Source organism: Camellia sinensis, chromosome 5 (assembly GCF_055761805.1).
Source record: "Camellia sinensis isolate YWXY chromosome 5, ASM5576180v1, whole genome shotgun sequence".
In the NCBI taxonomy this organism is placed as follows: Eukaryota; Viridiplantae; Streptophyta; class Magnoliopsida; order Ericales; family Theaceae; genus Camellia; species Camellia sinensis.
In genome coordinates, this window is record NC_138965.1 from 117220097 (window position 1) to 117244311 (window position 24215).

Consider the following 24215-nt stretch of genomic DNA (forward strand, 5'->3'; position numbering starts at 1 on the left):
TCTTTTTCTAAGCCCACCTGAGGGTGGCAAATCCACATCTTAGCCTACTTGCGAGTAGCACCATCAAACCATTTTCAAACAAACAAACATAAAATGTTTTGTTCCAATTCAGGCGACCCAGTCTATACTTGTATGCTGTGCGCATCACATAGTAATCTAGGCTAATAACCGGAATAAGAACGCATAATGTTTTCAAAAATAGATATCATGGTTAGTAGAGGCCGATCTTTGATCGGGCGAGCGGGGGTGCTCACGAAGTGACCTTCCCCAATCGTACCCAAGTTCCCGAGCCGAGGCAACTTTGGTGATGACGGACACGTGGCCTTAGGCAAACGAGTCAGGGTTTTCTAAATTTCCCCAAAATAAAATATTTAAGTGGCGACTCTGTATCTGACAAAGCAGTCCATGTTTGGCACTTCTTTTCTAAAAATCTGTTTTCTCAAAACGATTTGTCGGATTTGGACTCTTTGGTTCAGATTAAGAACCGTGGCAATTTTAGAGTCCTGAGCTGTAGTGACCCCAAATGAACAGAACGGGAGCTCACCCTCCTGGGGCGTTCAGGGACGTCTACAGTTTCTGGTGACTCTGCTGGGGATTTAGAGAACTTGACTCGAACTCATGATATCTGTTTTTTATTACACTTATGTATTTCTTTGCATTGAATTTGCATTGGTGCGCCTAGGACACTGTGTTTGCCATCTGCTATTCCTGAACGGTTTGCCGGAGGCTTGTCTTGTCAAGGCATGACCATAAGGCTGACCGGTTGTGGGCTCTGCCAGTATGGGAACACAAACCCCGGTTTTACCGTGGCACCCTTTTTGACCATTCGACCTAGTGCATATTCGGATCCATAGTGACCATTCCAAACTAGGACAGGTTGCTTACCCGATAGGTTGTTTGAAACCACTGCGTGCGTAGTGAAACCCTAGCTCCTGACAAAATAGGGCAGGGAAACCCTACCCCGACATAGGGGTGTTTTGGCTCTCACTTGCTTGTTATGTGCTTTAGAGTGCGTCTCTATACGAATATATGTATCAGTTTACAAGTTTGGGCATCAGGCCTGCGGGCACCAGTTCAGCATCTTGGGATTCGGTTTACCAAAGGGTATCAGATTTGAGGCAGAATTTTGGAGGCAGAATTCAGTAGAGGGCACAGTCATCCTGCTACACTTGTATCTGTTTTGGTGAAGTTGAGCTGAGATGCTGCATGTTTTCTTTTTTGCTAGGTAGTCTGGGAACCATAGCTTCAGAAGGCTCCGATATCCCCCGAGGTTCATCGAACTTGTGCTGATAGACTTTGTTAGGTCAGAGATTCAGTTCAAGGGCAATCAATGTTCCTCCGCTAGAAGCAGGGTAAAAAGGGCCAGTCAGGCACAAATCACCAGTTCAGCAGTTACGAGATCAGTGGCCCTTATCCACCCCACCAGTGAACAGTCAGGCTGAGATCTCAATTTCTACTGCAGGGATAGATACCAGTCAGTTAGATGGATCAGCAGAACACATCAGGGATGGAGGCAATGATGCGTCAACTTCAAGAAAGTATGAAACTCATGCAGCAAGACGCTGCCTGTCAGGCAAAATTTGCCAAACAGCAAGCTGCGATCATGGCCCTGCAAGCTGAGCTAATCACCAGGCTGCAACAGCAAAACGGAGCATCTGCTTCGCATCAGGCTCCTCCCCTACCAGGAGCTCCAGCGCCTGGGGAGACACCAAATGTCCGGGAAGGTACGGACATTCCGATGGGACCGGCTCTGCCCCCAATCCTACCCCAATTATCCAAAACACCCACCAACCCGCCGGATTCTCCCTTTGAGTCCGAGGTGGACCCTACAGCATTGAAGGTGAGCAAGCTTGAAAAGCTATTCAAGAAATCTCAGGGCGCCAAGTCCATCCCGGACATTGAGGATGGGTATACCGATGCGGCCGTGATGCTGCCAGACCACTTTAAAATGCCACATATCGATCGCTTTGACGGGTCCGGGGATCCCATGGTGCACTTACGACTGTTTTCAGACATACTAAGGCCGATGGGCCTCACCAGGCTGCAGAGACTTTCATTATTCGGTCGGACCCTGTCAGGTGTGGCCGCTATCTGGTATGCAAAATTAGAAGACGATGTCAAATGGAACTGGGATGAGATGGCTGAGGCCTTCGTTGCGCAGTACTCCTACAACACGCAAATCGAGGTCACAACCTGTGATCTTGAGACAACAAGGCAAGAGCCTAAGGAGAGTTTTTCTAATTTCGTAGCCCGCTGGAGGGCCAAGGCTTCTATGATGACCCTGAGGCCCACTGACAAAGATCAAATTCGGATGATTGTGCGCAATCTCCAGCCCAAGCTTATGTAGAAAATGATCGTTCTCCACTTCCCCACCTTTTCTGATCTGCATGAGATGGGGATACAGATTGAGGACGCTATGAAGCAGGGCCTTCTTGACCAGGAGAAAGAGCAGCCCAGGAGGGCATTTTCCCGCAGTTCAAATGCGACCACTAGTGGTGATGCAACTGCAAGATCTTCGGATGTGGGCATGGTTACCACCACCGTATCAAAAACAGCTACCCCATTCACCAGCGCGTCCGGAAGTAGCTCACAAGGAACCAAATACCCGCCTCGAGTCAAGAGGGTTTTTACCCCACTTCATATGCCTTTGTCAAAGGCTCTAGAGGTCTTAATCCGGGAAGGGCATCTGAAACCGTTGGAACAACGCCCCCTACCCGATCCTATCCCTGCAAAACATGATCAGGCTAAGTACTGCGCCTACCATCAACAAACCGGTCATGACACCGACAGTTGCTTTCGTCTGCGCCATGATGTACAAGATCTGTTTGACAACGGGGTCATTGCCGCACCAGGTCCTACAAAGTCTATCGGCACTTGATTAGTGAACTTGTGGGGGGATAATATGATCTGATCAGAGATTGAACCAGCTGCGGGTGGCACTCAATTTACTCCAGATATGGGAAGGACAGGCACTGTTTTGAGCATTTGCGAATGCCAGTTTCTGACTTGGGTATTCGGTCAATCTTGTTGTTTTGTTTTTGAGTCTGTCTTTTGTTTTGAGTCAGTCTCTTTTGTTTTGGGTTTGTCTTGTTGTATTGAGTCAGTCCTGTTGTATAGAAGTCGGGTGATTCCAGGGGGTGTTACCTTGGGCGTCACCATTTTGTTTTGCGTTTGTCTTTTTGTTTTCTTTTGAATCTGTTTCTGCCAGGGAGCCAGTAATGCCGACAGATTTGAATGAACAGTTGTGGTTTTTCATGCTTTTGTGCTTACTTCTGCCTTGTGCCAGAAACTTGAATAAAACGACAGTTCTCTTCATCTGCTTTTCTGTGCCTCGAACTTATTGCATTGACCTAAGTTTTTCAAAACTTTTTTGAGCACTGCGGTGAAAACGAAGAGGAAGGAATTCCTTGGGATTTTGCAAAACTTTGATCATTTGAGAGAAAGAGAGGCGTGCCAAGCCCTTAATGAATGAAATCATGCTTGTTAGCGTGAGTACTGAGAAGGACCCTGGCTTGATCCAGACCGGTTTTACACTATCTTCAGCGTGAGCGATTTGTCGCTTTCTTAAAAACTTTCAAAAACAAAATGTTTTGCGCGGTCCTGCGAAGACCTGTGTGGAATCTCTCCTGAGATTGTGCAGCCTAGGATCGCTCTCAGTCTCGAGACTCAACCCCTTCGCTTCCAAACCTTGAACTTGAATTCAGAAGGTTCAACGGTCAACTACGATGTGAGACCTATGTGGCCAGATTTGAAGCAGCCCTCGAACAAGAGGCCAGGAAAGTCAGATCAAAAGATCAGAAGATCAGAAGAAGCTTGCGAAGCTAGAACAGAAACACCCCTCGAACTAGGGGCGAAAACGTCCGATGTGCTCGAAGAGCCGAAGATGGATCCTTCTGCAAATCGATATAACAGCCATTCTCCTGAATTCAGACGACTTCAGGATCTCAAAACCATTTGACATGGACAAAGCTACACTTTTACCCTTTGAGAGGCTCGCTGGGCTGAAAACCCGGAAGGGCGGCCCAGGCAAAAGTTAGAGCAAGAAAAAAAAAGAAAAAGAAGAAGAAAAATGAAGAAAGATATAAAAATAAAAAAATAAAAAAATAAAATAAAGAAAGAAGAACAAAGCTCGCAAGGTCGAAAACCCGTGACGGGCGCCTTAGCAAAAGTTAGAGCCTAAAAAAGAGAGGTTAATACACGAGTGTACCTTAACCCCGAACTACGTAAGGCTTGATTCCTATCTTTGGGATACGTAGGCAACTTCATTCTGAAGTCCAACCGTAAAACACTTCAAATTCGACTGTGTCCATGCGATGGTTCTGGTCATCTTTGTCTTCTTTGTATCTGAGAGTCTGGCTGTGTTCGTCACTCTGAGGATTGACTACAATGCGCTGCGGTGCTATCCAAACAAGGGGCAACTTTCCGTTGCCATGCAGTGTTCTTCAGACAAGGGGCAATTTTCCATTGCTATGGATCCGAGGTTGTGCATCTCAAGAGTAGGTTCTGTGCTCGTTGAGCATTGGTCGTTTGCAAAAATAGTTTTTGAGAATTTTTACTAAGGTTGACTAATCTTCTCGAAAAGTACTCTATTTTTTTTAAAACTAGACCATTTCTTGGACCCAAAAAAGGAAAACTCTCAGTGCTCATAGCCTAACTTGCATGATTTTAAATCAGAAAATCGAACGAGCGCGTTAATCTAACTCTCATGTTAGTCAAAACTGTTTTAGTAGAAAGCAAAAACAAAAAATGGTCAAAATAATGAACTAGGGGCACAGTTGAGTCAGGTGTTCAGTCTTTTCCCCTTTGTCAAAATACTTGCCAGAAAGGGCACTCTACTTGTCGGAAAGGGCACCGTATTCGCCAGAAAAGGGCACAACAAAGGGCAGAAAGCTCTCGCATCCTCCAGGCAACGAGGTATCAAGCAAAGTGCGAAGCACGAACTAGAATGGGGCAAGATATTCCACTTCCTCATCTGGACAGGTCTAACTACGTCCAAACTCCCCGACAGAGCATCATCAACCGATGTTAGCTGCAGATTTACTACACATCCTGTTGTAGCACAACCCCTCTGAGAGAGGAACTCACTAGCTGCGCGCAGGAAAAGAAGAATCTAGCAGAATGCTAGGGGCACGAGCCCACAGTTTGCTGTTCATCCATCAACCACCCAGGGGAGGGATGAAAAATGAGAGAATGAAGAATAGAGAGATGTGCGATGAGAGAAAAAGTGAGAAAAGGGCTTTTTCAGAAAAATAGAGCTTGAGGGTCGAGTGATGTGAGGATCACAGATGAGAGAGGGTGGGGAACAATACCCGGTGAAACAAGCTCCCTGTGCACGTCTGTGTGTCGTATCTTTTGTTTTGTTTGCCTCGATTCTTGCTTTGAGTCGTTCCGAGCGTGTCTCGATGTGTTTAGATTGTTTTATTTTGTTTTTCCTTTGTTGAGTGGCGTTTAGGTTGCGTGCCTTTTATTTCTGTGTTGAGTTGTCTTGCTGTGTTCAGTCGTAGGCTCGATACCCGGTCAAAAGCTCATTTATCAATTCAAAAATAAAATCGCTTTGCGCTCCGACTGCCGTGCCATTCTCCACATCTGTGCAAAACAAGATTCGTTTTTTCATAAAACCGCAGGGTTCAACCCAGGTCACGTCAGAACAGTAAAACCAGGACCTATCGAAAGCTATATGAGTTCCAGATTGCAAAGCAAAAGCAAAAGAGGAAAATGTCGGGTATCTGAGTTTGTTTCGACTTCAGTAAAGTTCCAGGACTACATTCCGTGTGTACCTCTTCAGGTCTTGCCAATGCTCCGAAGTATGAGTGTGCCTCTACCTTAAGCTCAAGATCAAGTCTGCTTCAAGCCAAGATGGCAATCAAAAGTGCTCTCCTTGAGGACCGTTTCATGCCAGGGACATCTTGGCCGTGTTTGCAATGAGTTCCTACGAGACCAACTGCGACGGTGGAAACTAGAGTTCGAATGGCTGATGCCTAGAACACAAAGGTTCGGGATTTCCGAGACTAAAGTCTGGTTTAAATACCCAGAGGCATGTCCGCGGCTTGAAATCTGTATGGAAGCCCCATAGGTTGAGATAGCATGTATGCACCTCAATTCTGGATACCGAACCAACCTAGTCTGTCACCCCGTTGGAGAATAGGGAAAGTTGTGAATATGATCAGGAAGAAAGGCAACGTCCAAAGTGTTCTACATGAAAAATCCTTGTCAGTATTTCAGAGCCTTTGTACTATAAATTGAAGGTAAGTGTTCGAAGAGCACAGGGAAAGATCCCCATCGGAGCAGAGCGGTTCACCGCCACTCACCTCATGAGGTGCTTTCTAAAGTGCCGATACGCTTGTTTATTGCTTTCCTTAAGCATCATGCATGGTATTGCATTGTACCTATCAAGTTTCTTTCTCATTCACGCACGATATTGTATGTACGGTTCATTCAAAGAAGTTCCGTTTTAAGATCATTTATTTAGTGTATCAATCACACTTCATTTATTTAGTGTATCAATCACACTTCATTCATCTAGTGTATCAATCACTCTTTTCACTTTTAGTGTATCAATCACACTCTGTTCACATAGTGCATCTATCACACTTTGTGTTCATTTTTAGTGTATCAATCACACTTCATTCATTTAGTGTATCAATCACACTCTGTTCACATAGTGCATCTATCACACTTTGTGTTCACTTTTAGTGTATCAATCACACTCTGTTCACATAGTGCATCTATCGTACTTTGTGTTCGCTTTTAGTATATCCATCATACTTGTTCATTAAGTGCATCTATCACACTTTGTGTTCACTTTTAGTGTATCAATCACACTCTGTTCACATAGTGCATCTATCACACTTTGTGTTCATTTTCAGTATATCAATCATACTCTGTTCACTAAGTGCATCTATCACACTTCGTGTTCACATTTAGTATATCAATCATACTCTGCTCACATAGTGCATCTATCACACTTTGTGTTCATTTTCAGTATATCAATCATATTCTGTTCACTAAGTGCATCTATCACACTTCGTGTTTACATTTAGTATATCAATCATACTTAGTTCACTAAGTGCATCTGTCACACTTTGTGTTCACCTTTACTGTATCCATCACACTTTGCTCACTTCACCCTTTGTATATCAATTACACTTTGCTCAAATAGTGTATCTATCACACACTCGCTTTGCCCACTTTGTGTATCAATCACACATGCTCACACTATGCCTACTTTGAGTATCAATCACACGCGTTCGCTCTGTGTATCAATCACACACTCCCGCTTAGTGTATTTATCATACTTGTTCACTTAGTGCATCTATCACACTTTGTGCTCACCTCTTTGTGTATCAATCACACGCGTTCGCTCTGTGTATCAATCACACACTCCCGCTTAGTGTATCTATCATACTTTGTGCTCACATCTTTGTGTATCAATCACACGCGTTTGCACTGTGTATCGATCACACACTCTCGCTTTGTGTATCTATCATACTTGTTCACTTAGTGCATCTATCACACTTTGTGCTCACCTTTTTGTGTATCAATCACATGTTCGCTCTGTGTATCTATCACACATGCACACTGTATTCGCAGTGAGAATTCCATAATTTTCTTACATCCTTTCTGCACGAGGTGTAGTTTGGCTCGAGTTTACTCGCTTGCCAAGCATTCGCTTAAAACTGTTACATCTATTTGCGAATACTTGCCTCATTACAGCTTGCTACATTTGCATGATCATGAGCTACATCCGACTCTGTGCATGTCATTTTGCATTTTGCCCCTTCCTGCGGGCATGCCTGTGGGCATATCTTTGTTATTTTGTATGTTTGTCTAAGTCTTCGGCCTTGTCAAAAATGGGTCGTCTCTGGGCTTTGACATTCACTCCCGTCACTTATGACTTCCGAGTTCTGTCAAAGAGGGGCAACTATAGACACCCCATTTTTGACCGACCTTGAGACTCATACATCACCAGTTGAGCACTCGGTGATATTGCATATTATGCTTGCTCAGAAGTTTCAGAGTCTCGGCTGCGAGCCTTGCCTCCGGACTTCCGGGCTCTTTTGCGCTTTGTCTCGGTTTGTGAACCAAGCTCTGTTTTCTCTGTTTTCTCTTACCGAAGGGAGGGAGAGGTCTCGTAGATCATCTCTCGGTGGCCGTAGGCTACGTTTCGTGGTCGTAGGCCATTTTGCCCGTTTGGAGCCCGGTTTCCGATTTTTCGGAGCCGTTGGCCGTGTGCCTCGGTTCGGGACCGCCTAACCACCTCCGTTTGCCCCGATTTTTGGCATACATCTTATTTACTCCCCTTTGAGGGACACTGTGGTCCGAGAGACCAACTTCGTGGTCAAACACCACTCCTGGTGCCTAACAGTCAGTTTTCGGGGCCCCGGACTGCGCGTTTCGGCCCCCCCAAACCTTCATTTTGCATCGGTTTGGGCTCATTTTTGGCAGGGACCTCTGTTTCATTATTAGGAAGGTCGTAGAAGGGTGGGAGGCCAGCAATTGTTCTGTCAGCCAACTTTATCCCTTCATCGCCCTCCGTCGCCCGATTTTTCTCACTTGAAAGCCAATGTTGACCACTCTTGGGCCATTTTCTTGCACCCTAAACCCCATATTTGTGATGTACACACCTGGGAGGCCACCAATATCATATGGCCGGCCACTAATGTTGCTTGACCCTTTTGAACCCCTCCAAAAAGTTGACTTTTCTCTCTCCTGGTTTACTTTCTCCAGTTTTTGACCACATGGTTGTGTTGTGCACACATGGGAGGCTACTAATATCATATGGTCGGCCACTAATGTTGATTGACCCTTTTGACCCTTGGCCGGCCGGCCATGAGAGGTGGCCGGCCGGCCACCTGCAACTTGGATAACTGGCCGGCCATGTTCCTTGCTACAGGTACATCTCAAATATGCATCTCTTTCCCCCCCAGATTGTGTATCCGGGGGGTGCATTTTTTGAGGGAAACTTGATTTGTTTTCCCTCCATTTTTTCCTCCCTTTTTCCCTCCCTTTTTGCCTTTATAACAGGGGCTCCAGCTCTGATTTTAGGGTTGACAAAATTTCCCTAAGAGCCTCTTGCATTATATCCCTCTCCCTCTCTATTTCCAAGCTTAAAACACCCTTAGCCCTACACCATTTCTTCACCAACCCATAGCCCTACCCTTCCATCCTCCATTCCAGTAGTTTGAGAGTGTTCTCCAGAGCTTAGGAGTGCTGCATTTTGGTCCAAGAAGCTACCAAAGTTTGGTCTTCAAGGGTGAGTACCATTCCCACTCTTTTGAGCTTATTCTTGTATCATTTCTTAGCCATACATGCTTGCTGTTTTGAGCTCTGGCCCTAACTGAAAGTGGCCTTTTTTTGAGCTCCTTTTCACTTTTGTTTAAGGGCCCCTCACTGTTTGAGGCCCCCTTGATGGACTTGCTTCATTATCCTTCTTATATGTCATTATCTTGTGTAGTATTTTTGGCCTAGGTATAATCTGTTTTGAGGCATGTCATAAACTGTAAAGGGGCTTATTTTGAGCCCTTCTTAAATGTTGTTGAAGGGCTCAATGATGTTTGTGGCTCCTATCTTCCACTTGCCTTTATATCTCTATTTTGGCCCCATTTTTGCATGATTTGTTAGCCTATTGTGCTTCTGTTTTTGATCTCTTTTCAGAACTGAAAACAGTCTTATTTTGACCCATTCTTCATGTTTTATTAAGGGTTTTTCATGGTTTGAGGCATCTTTTATATACTTTGTGTTATACCTCTCTTTTGGGCCTCATTTTGCATAGCATTTTGAACATATTTGCATACTGTTTTGGGTCCGGCCATCAACTGTAAAATGCATTATTTTTGGCCCCTCTTCAATATTGTTGAAGGGCCCCTTTGTGTTTATGGCCAGCAACCACCACTTGCTTCTTTGTCCATCTTTTGGCCCATTTCTTGCATGAGAACTTAGCCATACCTGTGCTGGTTTTTGTGGTTTGCCATAAACTGTAAAAGATCATGTTTTGGGCCTCTCTTCAACTTTGTTTAAGGGCCCTAATCTGTTTGGGGTAAGCAGCTGTGAGTTGCTTCATTATCTCACATTTAGGGCCATTTTTGCATGCTAGTTTTGCCTTATTTGTGTTTGCTGTTTGGCCTTGCTTAGAACTGTAAACATGCTTATCTTGGGGCTGCCTTGAATCTTTCTTCACATGTCATGAGCAAATAATGCATGCTTGATGTAGCTACAAGTCATTTCATGTGCTTAATCTTGCATTTCGGGACCATTTCATGCATCGGGTATCATATTCCTATGATTCGGGGCTGTTTTGGGTCATGTTTTGCTGCTGAAATTTGCATGTTTGCATATCATATTCCATGCCTTGACATGTCATGTTTGCATGTTTGCATATCATATTACATCTGTGAAAATACATTGCTATGCCCCTTTCTTGCTCTCTGTTGCAGCAAATCAAAAATTAGCAACCTCCCGGAGCTTGGCGCGCTTTCCAAGAACCATTGCAAAACAGAGGCTAATTGGGGCATCCCAGTGGATTTCCGCACAAGGCAGCCCAGACATGCATCATCCATTATTCAGAAGAGTCAAGGCAGTCCATGGCTTGCATGCCAGTTTACAGCTTTCTTAGTTAATTTGTAAATTAATTAGGAATTTTTATTTATTTGGACTGTATTATTTGGACTGTATTATTTGGACTGCATTATTTGGACTGTACTATTTATTCGGACCTTCTGCGCGAGGGCAATGTTGTAATAAGTGTGCGTGAGTGTGATGTATGTCTTCCAACCCCACGTCTTTCTTCCCTTTTATTTACCTGCTTATGATGGTTAGATTAGGGCATATTTCAATTAGCATACAGTATGATAGCATGTTTGCATTCATTCATCTATTTTGCATGCATCGGGCTCGGCGCATCATACTAATTGCATTTGTATTTCAATTCCAAGTTGAATACATGTTAGCTGTAGCATTCCATATGCCATGTTTAGAATAGCCGAGCCTGCTATAGTTTGCATTTTTGCATGTGTTGCATTAGGCATTTCTGTATACTTAGGATCATGCATGATTTCTAATGTAGTTTCTGTTTTGGCTTGGAGTACTCGGTGAGTTTTATGCTTTAGCATCCTTGCATGCGTGTGAGTGACTGCCATGAATAGCATGCTTACCATGAGGCTATGTGCTTATGTGATATAAACTGCCTAAATGCCTGTGGGTGAAGGTTGGGTTACTTGGATTGGAATAAATCATTGACTGCGAGTTTTAAGCCCACTAGATGGTGGCAAAACCATCTTTTTCTAAGCCCACCTGAGGGTGGCAAATCGACATCTTAGCCTACTTGCGAGTAGCACCATCAAACCATTTTCAAACAAACAAACATGAAATGTTTTGTTCCAATTCAGGCGACCCAGTCTATACTTGTATGCTGTGCGCATCACATAGTAATCTAGGCTAATGACCGGAATAAGAACGCATAATGTTTTCAAAAATAGATATCATGGTTAGTAGAGGCCGATCTTTGATCGGGCGAGCGGGGGTGCTCACGAAATGACCTTCCCCAATCGTACCCAAGTTTCCGAGCCGAGGCAACTTTGGTGATGACGGACAAGTCAAGGTTTCTTAAATTTCCTGAATTTCCTCAAAATAAAATATTTAGGTGGCGACTCTGTATCTGGCAAAGCAGTCCATGTTTGACACTTCTTTTCTAAAAATCTATTTTCTCAAAATGATTTGCCGGATTTGGACTCTTTGGTTCAGATTAAGAACCGTGGCAATTTTAGAGTCCTGAGCTGTAGTGACCCCATATGAACAGAACGGGAGCTCACCCTCCCGGGGCGTTCAGGGACGTCTACAATAGGCCAACGATGATCGATGAAAACCACTAAGGCATGATCAATGGTCCAAAAGAAGTTTTTCCTTACTTAGTCATTATGAGCCAGGAATTTATAAGGTTGTTGCCACCTAGGGTGGGCAGTCCTCTATTTTAGATATGATGGACATGGGTGATGTAATTTATATGCTCGAATGTACGATCCTTAGGGATTGTTTTGGGAGAATTCATGTTTTGTCTTCGATGACTTACATAAGGAATATCCTGGAACGATTCTAGATGCAAAATTGCAAACCCATTGACTTACCTATCGGTAAAAGCCAGAGCCTTAGCTATTGAGTGAATCCTCGGATTGTCTTTGGGAGAAACATATGACCTATATTCCTTGATCTTTTCTTTGTTGTGGGAGCCTAAAGTACGCTATGTGGGCGTATTCGGCATGATAAGTGTTATCTTTGGTAAATGGTCAACTGAGTTGTTTAGACATTGACCTTACTCATTAGACTATGGATAAAATGCTTTACTAGTAGTATATTAATTTGCTCATTGTAAGATTCAATGCGCTAGTTGGGCGCATCAAGAATGAACGCAAATTGGTCACCAAAATATCTTTAGAGAGGTTATTGCGCAAGAGGTAGTGATCTTAAATCACTTCATGTGAGGCGCACATGGTGGATTCCGTTGTATATACTTATCGCAAGAGGTGCTGATAAGGTCTATGTTTGGAATCTAGAATTGTGATCTTGAGTCACTTCATGTGAGGCGCACATAGTGGATTCCGTTGTATATACTTATCGCAAGAGGTGCTGATAAGGCTTATGTTTGGAATCTAGAATTGCGCAAGCTGTGGTCAAATTTTTTTTAATCGATCACTTATTTTGAGATGATGGGATGTTGACACTATTATGGTTTGTGTCATAATGATTAGCAGATGATGATGTCAGCAAGCAAGATTGGCTCACTCACACGAGCAATCGCCCTTGGCGCTTGGGAGCGAGCAAGGATGAGACTAGTGGTTTATTTTTATTTGGAGCCAAGAGAGGCTTAAATAATCCACTATATATGTCGCCTTGGTTACAACCAAGATGAGGTCGTGTTAAAGATTAAACATGGATATTCATACCCACTTTCCAAGTTGTGCCTATTATGATTAGCCAGATGCGAGATCTCATTTGGTGCGTAGAAGGCGAGCAAATAGAGAATTCGGGTTAGGCGCTAGAAAGCGACTAGACTTATATCTGTACGGTGTATCGAGGATGACGTCACTCTTTTGGAAGAGTTACTCCACCGTAACATGTATTCATACTATATGTGCTTAGCGACTGAGTAATGAGGTGAGAGAATGGATCCCTGTTTCCTCACCGTGTGAGTCTTACGTGTCATTATTGAAATGACTTTCATTTATGTACCCTTTTGTGACTTTTGACTATGTCATAAGGTAAGGGGTCGATGTTCTGCTACTTTGGTATGTTGCCTGCGGTCATGTATGATTCGGCCTTAAGGGACATCACTGGGAAAGCGGTCAATCCTAAACTAAATGGCATGAGGGCAAAGGGAAGATCATCTAGTATTACACCACTGTTGTATATTCACTGCCGGCAACTCACATCGCTCTGTATGAGAAGCGATTTGAGTGTGAATATATTGCAAGAAATGAGAGGGTCAAACATGCTCTTTTGAGGGATTAGAGATTTTTTTTGGACCGGTGTAATTAGATGGGTCTGGGGTATAGGAGACACTATTTCTGTTCTTTTTGGGTTGATGTCTCTATGCTGGCTCATTTTGAGTTTCTAGTATAGAGGTCCCACATGCAGGTGTTCTCAGCAGTCGCACGGTGCATTGGCTAGTATGAGATTGTTCTTTCTTTTTGGAGATTGAGATAAGAGATGTGGCAGTGTCATGCCAATTCATGTGCGAGTGGGAAATGTTAGAAATTAGGCGCCCATGTGGCATGACCCTTCGAACCTGAACCTTTTGAACCTTATCCATATAAGTTTGAATTCGGATTCAAAACTTATTTGGATAACCATTCAGGATATCTATATCTATCATATCAATATATATGGATAGATGGATAGATTGATATATATGTGGTTATATATTAGATTATATGGTTAATCTATGAGATACGTATATCAGATATACGTTATGTGGTTTTTACCCATAACCATTTTTCCCATACTCTCTCTCTGACTCTCTCCCATAAAACAACGATCAAGTCATTTTGCACTGTGATTTGTGTGGATGATACTCATTTTGTAGTATCACTCCACTGCTGGGTTCTGTAGACACCCCATTTTTGACCGTCCTTAAGACTCAGACGTCACCAATTGAGCGCTCAGTGATATTGCATATTGTGCTCATTCAGAAGTGTCAGAGTCTCGGCTGCGAGCCTTGCCTCCGGACTTTCGGACTCTTTCGTGTCTTGCCTCGGTTTGCGAACCAGGCTCTGTTTTCTCTGTTTTCTCTTCCCGAAGGGAGAGAGAGGTCTCGTAGATCATCTCTCAGTGGTCGTAGGCTACGTTTCGTGGTCGTAGGCCATTTTTCCCATTTAGAGCCCGGTTTCCGGTTTTTCGGAGCCGACGGCCGTGTGCCTCGGTTCGGGACCACCTAACCACCTCCGTTTGCTCCGGTTTTTGGTATACACCTTATTTCCTCCCGTTTGAGGAACACTGTGGCCCGAGAGACCAACTTCGTGGTCGAACGCCACCTCCGGTGCTTAACAGCCCATTTTCGGGGCCCCAAACCGCGCGTTTTGGTCCTCCGAACCTCCGTTTTGGTTTTATTTTTGGTGGTGGCCTTATTTTCATTGTTAGGAAGTTTGTAGGAGGGTGGGAGGCCAGCAATTGTTCTGAAAAACCAGCTTTATTTCTTCATCGCTCTCCGACGCCCATTTTCCTCACTTAAAAGCCAATGTTGACCACCCCGGGGCCACTTTCTTGAACCCTAAACCCCATATTTGTGTTGTACACACCTGGGAGGCCACCAATATTTGGTGGCCGACCAGTAATTGTGCCTGACCCTTTTGACCCCCTCTAAAAAATGGTCTTTTCTCTCTCCTGGTTCACTTTTTCTGGGTTTCAACCACATAGTTGTGTTGTGCACACATGGAAGACCACCTTTTTGAGGTGGCCGACCAGTAATTGTACTTGACCTTTTTGACCCTTGGTCGGCCGGCCATGGGAGGTGGTCGGCCGGGCCCCTGAACCTTCTGAACCTGGCCGGCCATGACCCTCTTACCTGGTTACTTACAGCTGCACCCTCTGTTTCCCCCCAGATCTTGTATCCGAAAGGGGGTCTTTTGGGGGGGTGGGAAATTTGAATTTGATTTCCCCCCCCCTTTCCTCCATTCCTTTGCCTATATAACCAGCCCCTCAGCTGCATTTTAGAGGATTACAAAATTTTGTTTTGGAGCTCTTGCATTAAATCTCCCTCTCTCTCTATTCCAACCCTCAAAACCTCTTAAGTTCTACAGCATTTACCCTACACCTCATAGCACAAGGCCTCCATCCCTCATTCCAACAACTTGAGGCTGATTTCCAGAGGTGAAAAGCTCCCAAAATTGGTCCAAGAGCTGCTGGTCCATTGGTCTACAAGGGTGAGTCCCATTTTTCCTCTTTTGTGCTTTATTTTGCTTTGTATCTAAGCCATACTTGCTAGCATTTCTGGGCTCCGACCCAAATTGTAAATAGTCATATTTTGTGCTCATCTCCATGTTTGATTAAGGGTCTTTCTCTGTTTGAGGTCCCTTCCTCACCCTTTGTGTTTAAACTCTCTTTTAGGCCAATTTTTGCATAGTATTTTGGGCCTATTTGTGAGTTGTTTCGGACTTTGCTATAAACTGTAAAATAACTTTTTTTGAGCCCCTCTTCAACATTTTTGAAGGGCTCTCCTCTGTTTGAGGCCTCCTGCTATCACTTGCTTCTTTATCTCTCTTTTAGGCCAATTTTTGCATAGTATTTTAGGCCTATTTGTGAGTTGTTTTGGACTTTTCTATAAACTGTAAAATATCTTTTTTTGAGCCCCTCTTCAACATTGTTGAAGGGATCTCCTCTATTTGAGGCCTCCTGCTATCACTTGCTTCTTTATCTCTCTTTTAGGCCAATTTTTGCATAGTATTTTAGGCCTATTTTTGAGTTGTTTTGGACTTTTCCATAAACTGTAAAATAACTTGTTTTGAGCCCCTATTCAACATTATTGAAGGAATCTCCTCTGTTTGAGGCCTCCTGCTATCACTTGCCTCTTTGTCTCTCTTTTAGGCCAATTTTTGCATAGTATTTTAGGCTTATTTGTGAGCTGTTTTGGACCTTGCTATAAACTATGAAATATCTTTTTTTGAGCCCCTCTTCAACATTGTCTAAGGGATATTCTATGTTTGAGAACATCAGCTGCCACTTGTCTCTTTACCCCTCTTTTAGGCATTTTCTTGCATGATAGTTTGGCCTTATTTTTGATTATTTTCGTGGCTTGATGTAAATTGTAAAGTGCCCTGTTTTAAGCCCCTCTTCAAATTTGTTGAAGGGATCTTTGCCATTTGGGGCCAGCTTCTGTCCCTTTGTGTTCATTTTTAAGGCTTGTTATGAACTAGAAATATGCATGTTTTGGGACTATCTTGCCTCTGTCTTCATGCTTCATGATCAAATAATGCATGCTTTGTATAGCTGTAAGTCATTCCATGTGCCTAGTTTCGAATTTCAGGGTTCATTCCATGCATCAGGTGCCATGTTTCCATGTTTCAGGGCTGTTTTGTATCATATTTCAGTGCTGAAATTAGCATGTTTGCATATCATGTTCCATGCCTTGCCATGCTTTGGGTAGAGTGGCATTTGTTGCCTTAGGCTTGGTCCTCGGTTTGCGTGCATGCGTGCACGCATTTCGAGTGTCTCATTTTCATCTCATGGCCACTAATGTAAGTGTGGCTGAGGTCCACTCATGTTGGTGTAAGTCCATTGTGCATTGTGTATGCCATTTCAATTCATAGCGTTGCGTATGCTAGGTTGTATGTTAGAGCATTGTGTATGCCTTGTTACATCGTGCATTGTGTATGCCATCTCATAGCATTGTGCATGCTAGGTTGTATATTAGTTGTATTCATGCATGTCATACATATTGCATTGTGTTCGGGATAGGAGTTAGCCCGAGCACGGGAAACGAGGGACGTTTCATACTTCGAGTGACGGAACGTGTCTCAATTCTCAGTTACCGACACTCTGGATTATCCATGAGGAAGTTTAGGTCTTGTTGTGTTTATATGTGCATTCATTTTATATCAAGTTGTGCAAATCGACTCATCGGCCATCATGCATCGAGATGCGTGATTGGTGGCACGAGGATCGAGGACTACACTCCCTGAAGAGTAGTCATGCATACATATGTGAAAATACTTTGCCATGCCCCTTTGTTGCTCTCTGTTGCAACAAATCAAGAATCAGCAGCCTTCCGGAGCTTGGCACGCATTCCAAGAATAATTGCAAACAGAGGCAAACCGGGGCATCGCGAGGGATTCTCCGCACAAGGCAACCCGAGCATGCATCATTCATCATCTAGAGCAGATTTGAGGCAGTCCCCGGCTTGCATGCCAATTTATTGCTTTCGTAATTCAATTTGTTAATTAATTAGGGTTTTGTACATATTTGGACTGTAATTATTCATTTGGGACTGTATATTATTTATTCGGACCCTCCGAGCGAGGGCACAACCGTAATAAGTGTGCGTGTGTGTGATGTATGTCTTCCAATCCCACGTCTTTCTCCCTTTTATTTACCCGCTTATGATGGTTAGATTAGGGCATGTTTCAATTAGCATACAGTATGATAGCATGTTTGCATTCATTCATCTGTCTTACATGCACCGGGCTCGGCGCATCATACTAACTGCATTGTATTTCAATTCCGAGTTGAATACATATTAGCTGTAGCATTTCGCATGCCATGTTTAGAATAGCCGAGCCTATCTTAGTTGCATTTTGCATGTGTTGCATTAGGCATTCTTGTATAGTTAGGATCATGCACGGATTTCTAATTAGCTTCTGTTTTGGCTTGGAGTACTCGGTAAGTTTTATGCTTTAACATCCTTGCATGTGTGTGAGTGACTGCCATGATAGCATGCTTACCATGAGGCTATATGCTTATGTGATATAACTGTCTGAATGCCTGTGGGTGAAGGTTGGATTATTTGGATTGGAACAATTCATTAAATGCGAGTTTTAAGCCCACTAGATAATGGCAAAATCATGTTTTCTAAGCCCACCCGAGGGTGGCAAATCCACGTCTTAGCCTACTTGCGGGTAGCACCATCAAACCATCTTTCAAACAAACAAACATGAAATGTTTTGTTCCAATTCAGACGATCCAGTCTATACTTGTATGCTGTGCGCATCACATAGTAAATCTAGGCTAATAACCGGAATAAGAACGCATAAAGTTTTCAAAACTAGATATTATGGTTAGTAGAGGCCGATCTTTGATTGGGCGAGCGGGGGTGCTCACGAAGTGACCTTCCCCAATCGTACCCAAGTTCCCGAGCCGAGGCAACTTTGGTGATGACGGACACGTGGCCTTAGGCAAACGAGTCAGGGTTTCCTAAATTTTCTCAAAATAAAACATTTAGGTGGCGACTCTGTATCTGGCAAAGCAGTTCATGTTTGGCACTTCTTTCAAAAAAATCTGTTTTCAAAAACGATTTGTCAGATTTGGACTCTTTGGTTCAGATTAAGAACCGTGACAATTTGAGAGTCCGAGCTGTAGTGAACCCAATATCGAACGGGATGGGACTCACCCTCCCGGGGCGTTCGGGGACGTCTACAGGTTCGTTGTTCAGATTTTGGAAGCATGTGATTTACCCACGAGGTTCTTCGCTACAAGGTATGATTCTAATATTTTTTTCCGCTGTAATATTATGCTTTTTGATTTACATGTATGGATTACATGGACATGGCTATTGAACCAATAAGAGTGTTGATTACTCACCTCATACTGATTCAAGTTTGGAATTGCTTGATTAATGGAATCTCTAACCGTGCCACGTGCATTTACCAGCCAAGAGTGCACAAATTAAAGCTTATCCAATTATATAAATATAAGAGAATATCAAGAAAGAGAAGAAAGAGACGTATTTCTTGCTCAAAAATGTAATGGTTTCCATCAACATGACACTCGGTGAAGGCTAATTCACAGGCTTGTCTGAATAGCGATTGCTTTAAGACATGAGCTGACCCATATACGAACTGCAAGCAATATATTAAATTTCATTTTCTGTGTAACTGTGTGTGTGTGATATATATATATATATATAGAGAGAGAGAGAGAGAGAGAGAAAGAGAGAGATTGTTACCTGCTTGAATGTTATTTTACCCCTTTTCTCCACATCAAGGATTCCAAATATCTACAACATAGAACAATCTCCATGAGATAGGCGATGAAATCAAGCGATGAATAGAATCAAAAAAATCAAGTAGCTGTAAATTGCAATTGTTTTGTTTCGCACTCCATGGAAATCAGGTTCCCGAGTTAAACACTAGGCAAAAAAAAATTGGGCAAATAACTAATATGTCCTATTTTACTGTCAAGATTAGTGTCGAGTCCTATCAAATTTTAATATGGACAACTAACTCTTGTTTGTGATAAAATGTTCCCAAAAAATTCATTACTCCATAATGGTCTATCTTATTTCAATTTTACCCTTATGATTTAATACGAACAACAATTTTAAATTAATTAAAATTTAAAATTTTAATTGTAAAAATTATTAATACTATATTTAAAAACACGTAAATAACAAATGGATCCAAATTTTTTTAGTGTAAACAATCTAAAAAGGCTAAATTCTATGTTTTGAAAAGTTGGTAAAAAGTTGACTTTTTGGCTTTTTTAGCTTATTTTATCTTTTTGTGGATAAGTTATGTGAGAGGTGATGTGACCTAAAATGGGTAAAAACCTGGAAGCTGGCTTTTACTAGCTTCCCAAAAGACTCCAATGTGCTATGAAAAATAACTACAAAAATTTCATATATTTCTTAGGCCTTGTTTGGGATAAACTAAAAAAGTCAAAAAGTTACAAAAAAAACTAAAAAGTCTATACTATCCAAGGGTAGCTTGTGGGGTGGGGGGGGAAGCCACTATGACAAAATTATTATTTTACCCTTTGAATTCAACTACTCAAAAAGTCAAAAGGGTAAAATGATTATTTTAATTTTACTATAATATTTTATTACACATCTTTTCGTAAAAAGACAAAAAGTTATCCCAAACATACATATTTTTTCTCTACTTTTTTAACCAAAAAGTACACTCATATAGCATATCTCAAACAAATGTATGAGATAGTTAATGAATTTTATACTTAATACTTTTGTGTAAGAATTCATTTAATTTCAACAATTAAAATATTTTTATTATAAAATTTTAAATAAATAAAAAATATTTATGAATTTTTTGCTTCATACTTTAATGAGAAATATAAATTAAAATAAAATATACTATTACAAATAATTGAATATTTTTATAACAATTTATAAAATAAAATAAAATAAGATAAAAAAAATAGATTTATTTGTTAATATAAAAATATGATAAAATTTAATAGCACTGACGTCGATATGTACGTCGAAAGTGTCTCTTTTCCCTCTCTCCCACTTCTCTCCTCCCTTTATACAACAACAATGCAAATGAACTCGTCAAGATCGATGGAAATTCAAAGTTGAATCAGCTTTCAACCGACAATGGGGAGTTAAAGAAGTTAAGCTTTTGTTGTTTTTCTAGCGAAATCAGTCGACGGAACTCTTACATGCCGCTATAACTATGAAACCCCCCACAACAATGATTTCAGTCGCCGAGATCCAGAACGGTTTCCATTGTGAGATCCAAATCCAACCCTTCTCGATCCAGATCATCATAGATCGATTACTTCAATTTCATTGGCGTTATTTGCGTCGTCGTCGGCGTCATGTTCCGTTACAAGCTTGGCTCATGGCTTGCTATTCATATTCTATGCTCAAATCACTTGCTAACTATGTTACACGAACTCTTCAAAATAAATCAAATACTCATGTCGAACATCCGACACTCGAACAAGGGTATGGAATGTGTCCGATACTTTTCAACAAATACTTTTTATATAATTGTATATAACACTATTATTATATGTACATATTATTGTATAATTGCTATAAATGTCTTTTTAACACTGTAAGTTATATATAGTATTATTTTATCTCACATAATTAAAAATATAAATATAGCATTTTTTTGTCAGTCTGCGTATCCTTAAATTTATTGTTTGACGAGTCCGACCTTTAGATACATACCGCACCTGTACTCGAGCCCATGTAACATAGCTTGCCAATATGAAGAATATGGATGTGTAGGTGATCTGATGAAGTGTGTTTAGGTGTGATTGATTTGTTGAAATTTGGAGTGACCTTTTCTTTTCTTTTTTTTTTCTCTCTTTTTGTTGTTGGTGTTGTTGTGGGTGTGTGGGTGATCTGTTGAAATTTAGAGTGATCTTTTTGTTGTTGTTGTTGATGATGATGATGTTGATGATGAAATAGATATTTGCAATGTATTAAATTTTTGTTGTTGATATGAATAGATAAAGATAGATTTTTTTATTGCTGTTGTTGTCATTGAATTTGAATTTTATTTGTACAGATAATGGGAAGAGAGACAAATTTAGACAGATAAGGGAAAAAAATTGAACAGATAATAAAACTTGGACAGATATTTGAACAGATAAGGGAAAAAATTTGAACAGATAGTCAAAAAATTAAACAGGTAAAAAAAATATTTGAACAAATAATCAAACAAATCAACAGATAGATTAAGAGGTAAAATTGAAAAAAAAAAAAATCCTCAAAAACAATAAAAGGATTTCTCACCAAACTATTTCACAAAGAGTGGACCTCTCACTAATAAAAAATATCCATTAGACCTAATGCCTTAGACAATTGCTAGATTGGACTTTTCAATATTTTTATCTTATTTTAATACAATATCATAATTTTTACAATTAAAAAATATGATTTTACTTGGATTAAAAATATGTAACAAATTATTGTTCACATTAAATAAGGGGTAAAATTGAAGTATCATGCGCCATTATGGAATAACAAACTTTTTGGAAATATTTTATAAAAAATAGGACTTAGTTGTCTATATTAAAACTTGATAGGACTCAATAGTAATCTTAAGACAAAAATAGAACTTATTGGTTATTTTCCCAAAACAATTTACTCAAGTCTCTACTTTCTTTCCATGACAAATGCTTCGTGTCCTGTCCATCCATTCTTGACTCTAGGTAGGGTTTGGTTTTGATTTCACTAAAAAAAAAAAAAAAAAAAAAAGGTTAAAAATACATTATAAATGGAACCATTATTCACCATTGCAAGTGAATGATCATTCCATAGGGTGGTTAAGGAATGAGCATTCTATTTCATTTTAGTGAATCAAACATAGCATAAGACCTATTTTTGTCTCCATAGTTATACAATATTGCATTTTCCTTTTACCCATTAAAAAAAATAAAAATAAAAAAATAAAAGAGTAATTGACCTTTTCAGAAAGGCCGCAAGCCTTCAATCTCAGAACCCTGGAGAAGTCATGGATTTTAACATGTCCACTACGAAAAAGGACGAAAACAGAGAGATAAAGTGGTCTTGCATTGCCACCAATCAAAACGCTATTGATATAACATGAACTTAGATGTATTTTGACAAACTCAAAAAGAAAATAAAGCATTTTACTGCTGCAGAATTCAATTAGGACAACATTCATCTATACAGTATGAATCTTCAGTTTAGAAGCAGTACAGTATATTATTGTGGTCACAATAACAAATAAATTGATCTCACATGTACTCAAATAATGTGTAAAACAAAACAAAAAAAACAGAAAATTCACAGCAACAACAGGTTTATCCAGTACGACTAATGTACAACATACTGATGATGGAGAATAACCAGAAGCACTCATGATTAGCATCAATTCCAAACTTTCCGAGGATTTGACATATGTAGGAAAAATGAAAAGAAGCAATACCATATACTTTCAGATTAAACAATGGCATATCTAAAATGATTTGATGGAGCCACCAAAAGCCCACATTTGCATCATTTGCATGGATGCAGCATTAATTCAATGCAAGCATTTATTTTCTAAAATGACCTCAAATTTTTTAGAAAAAAATAAAATAAAAAATACACAAGATAGAATGAAGAGGAAAGAAAAGAAAGAGAAAGAAAACCCTCATCACTCATTCATGATTCAAACACCCTATCCAATAATCTTATGTTAGAGAATGAAGGAAAGTTGACAGCATTGCGCAACTTGCATGAGGTAGGCATGGTGGCATCTAACAGCCAGATGAACAACTCGAACAACTTCAATCAGTAGTATAATAATAATTGTTCCTTGCGAAGACAATCAAGGCACACATGACAAATAAATGTAAAATATGAACATCACCAAAATTAACAATTCACGCCAACATACCTGGAATCTGGATTCATGGAAAGAAATGTATCCAGGAAGTCCATAGCTACCAAACTGCTTAAATGGAATGTCTGGCAAACAAGAGAGGTAAATCCAATTCCACATTCCTTTCAGTTGGGTAATTACTATGAAATTGGAGGTAATCCATTCACAATGAACTAGAATACTGTATACAAAGAGATGAATTTGATTCAGAGGATCAATACAAAGCCTTTCATTGCACATCAGATTACAAAAGAATTATTGCCTTTTATCTTTTCAGAAATATTTAAGATAATTTGTGGTCATCAAATTATGTGAAACTTTTCCCCGCCCCTGATAAATAAGGTGGTACTTTATTACAACCCAAGAAACCCCCAACAGAGAGGAGGCATTTATTTTTGCAGAGAATAAATAACAAGATTTTTAGCTTCAAACCCAAGACATAATTAATACACTTTAGGACCCTACTTATATAGTTATACATTGATGCTTGTTTCAAAACTGACATCTCAACAATTATTCTCTCGTTTTTTAAAAGATAGCTTGAAGGTAAGGAACCACACAGTATGCGTTCGGGTCTTACATGAGCACCCAAAAATTCTTCAAAAGCCAATGTTTATAAGTCCATAAATCTTGTTACTATCATTCCAACCAAAAGATACAACATCATGTTCCTTTTATTTTTTTTCTTCAAATTTTTCATTCTACATAATATATATATATATATGACCAAAAAAGAAAGAAAAAGAATAAAAATAAATACTTCAGGTAAGGTAATGCCTATTGTGCAAAAGCATATAATGAAGTCTTTAAAGGTTAGACACAGTCAGTGCAATGAGCAACAAAGTTTCTGTCCTAAAAACAATGTGAATATTGAAATATATAGACCATATAGTACAATACTCCTTAATATGTACCATTGTCACTAACCAGGTC

The 24215-nt window shown here is 40.7% G+C and overlaps 1 protein-coding gene across 12 annotated transcripts in view; it reads right to left on the reverse strand.

Moving 5' to 3' along the window:
• The window catches only part of LOC114271213 (MADS-box protein SOC1), an 88325-nt gene that overhangs the window by 14001 nt on the left and 50109 nt on the right, over positions 1–24215 (reverse strand). For 5 of the 12 annotated variants that reach the window (XM_082869651.1, XM_082869646.1, XM_082869649.1 and 2 more), the window contains 4 exons: positions 23298–23368; positions 22359–22425; positions 19145–19195; positions 18828–19037 (listed from right to left, as the gene is read on the reverse strand). In XM_082869651.1, the coding sequence (XP_082725777.1) occupies positions 18843–19037; positions 19145–19195; positions 22359–22425; positions 23298–23368 (384 nt within the window). In that variant the 3' untranslated portion in view covers positions 18828–18842. Of the gene's footprint in view, positions 1–18827; positions 19038–19144; positions 19196–22358; positions 22426–23048; positions 23216–23297; positions 23464–24215 lie in introns of those variants that run through there. The other 7 variants (XM_082869655.1, XM_082869653.1, XM_082869652.1 and 4 more) reach the window with 4 other exon arrangements.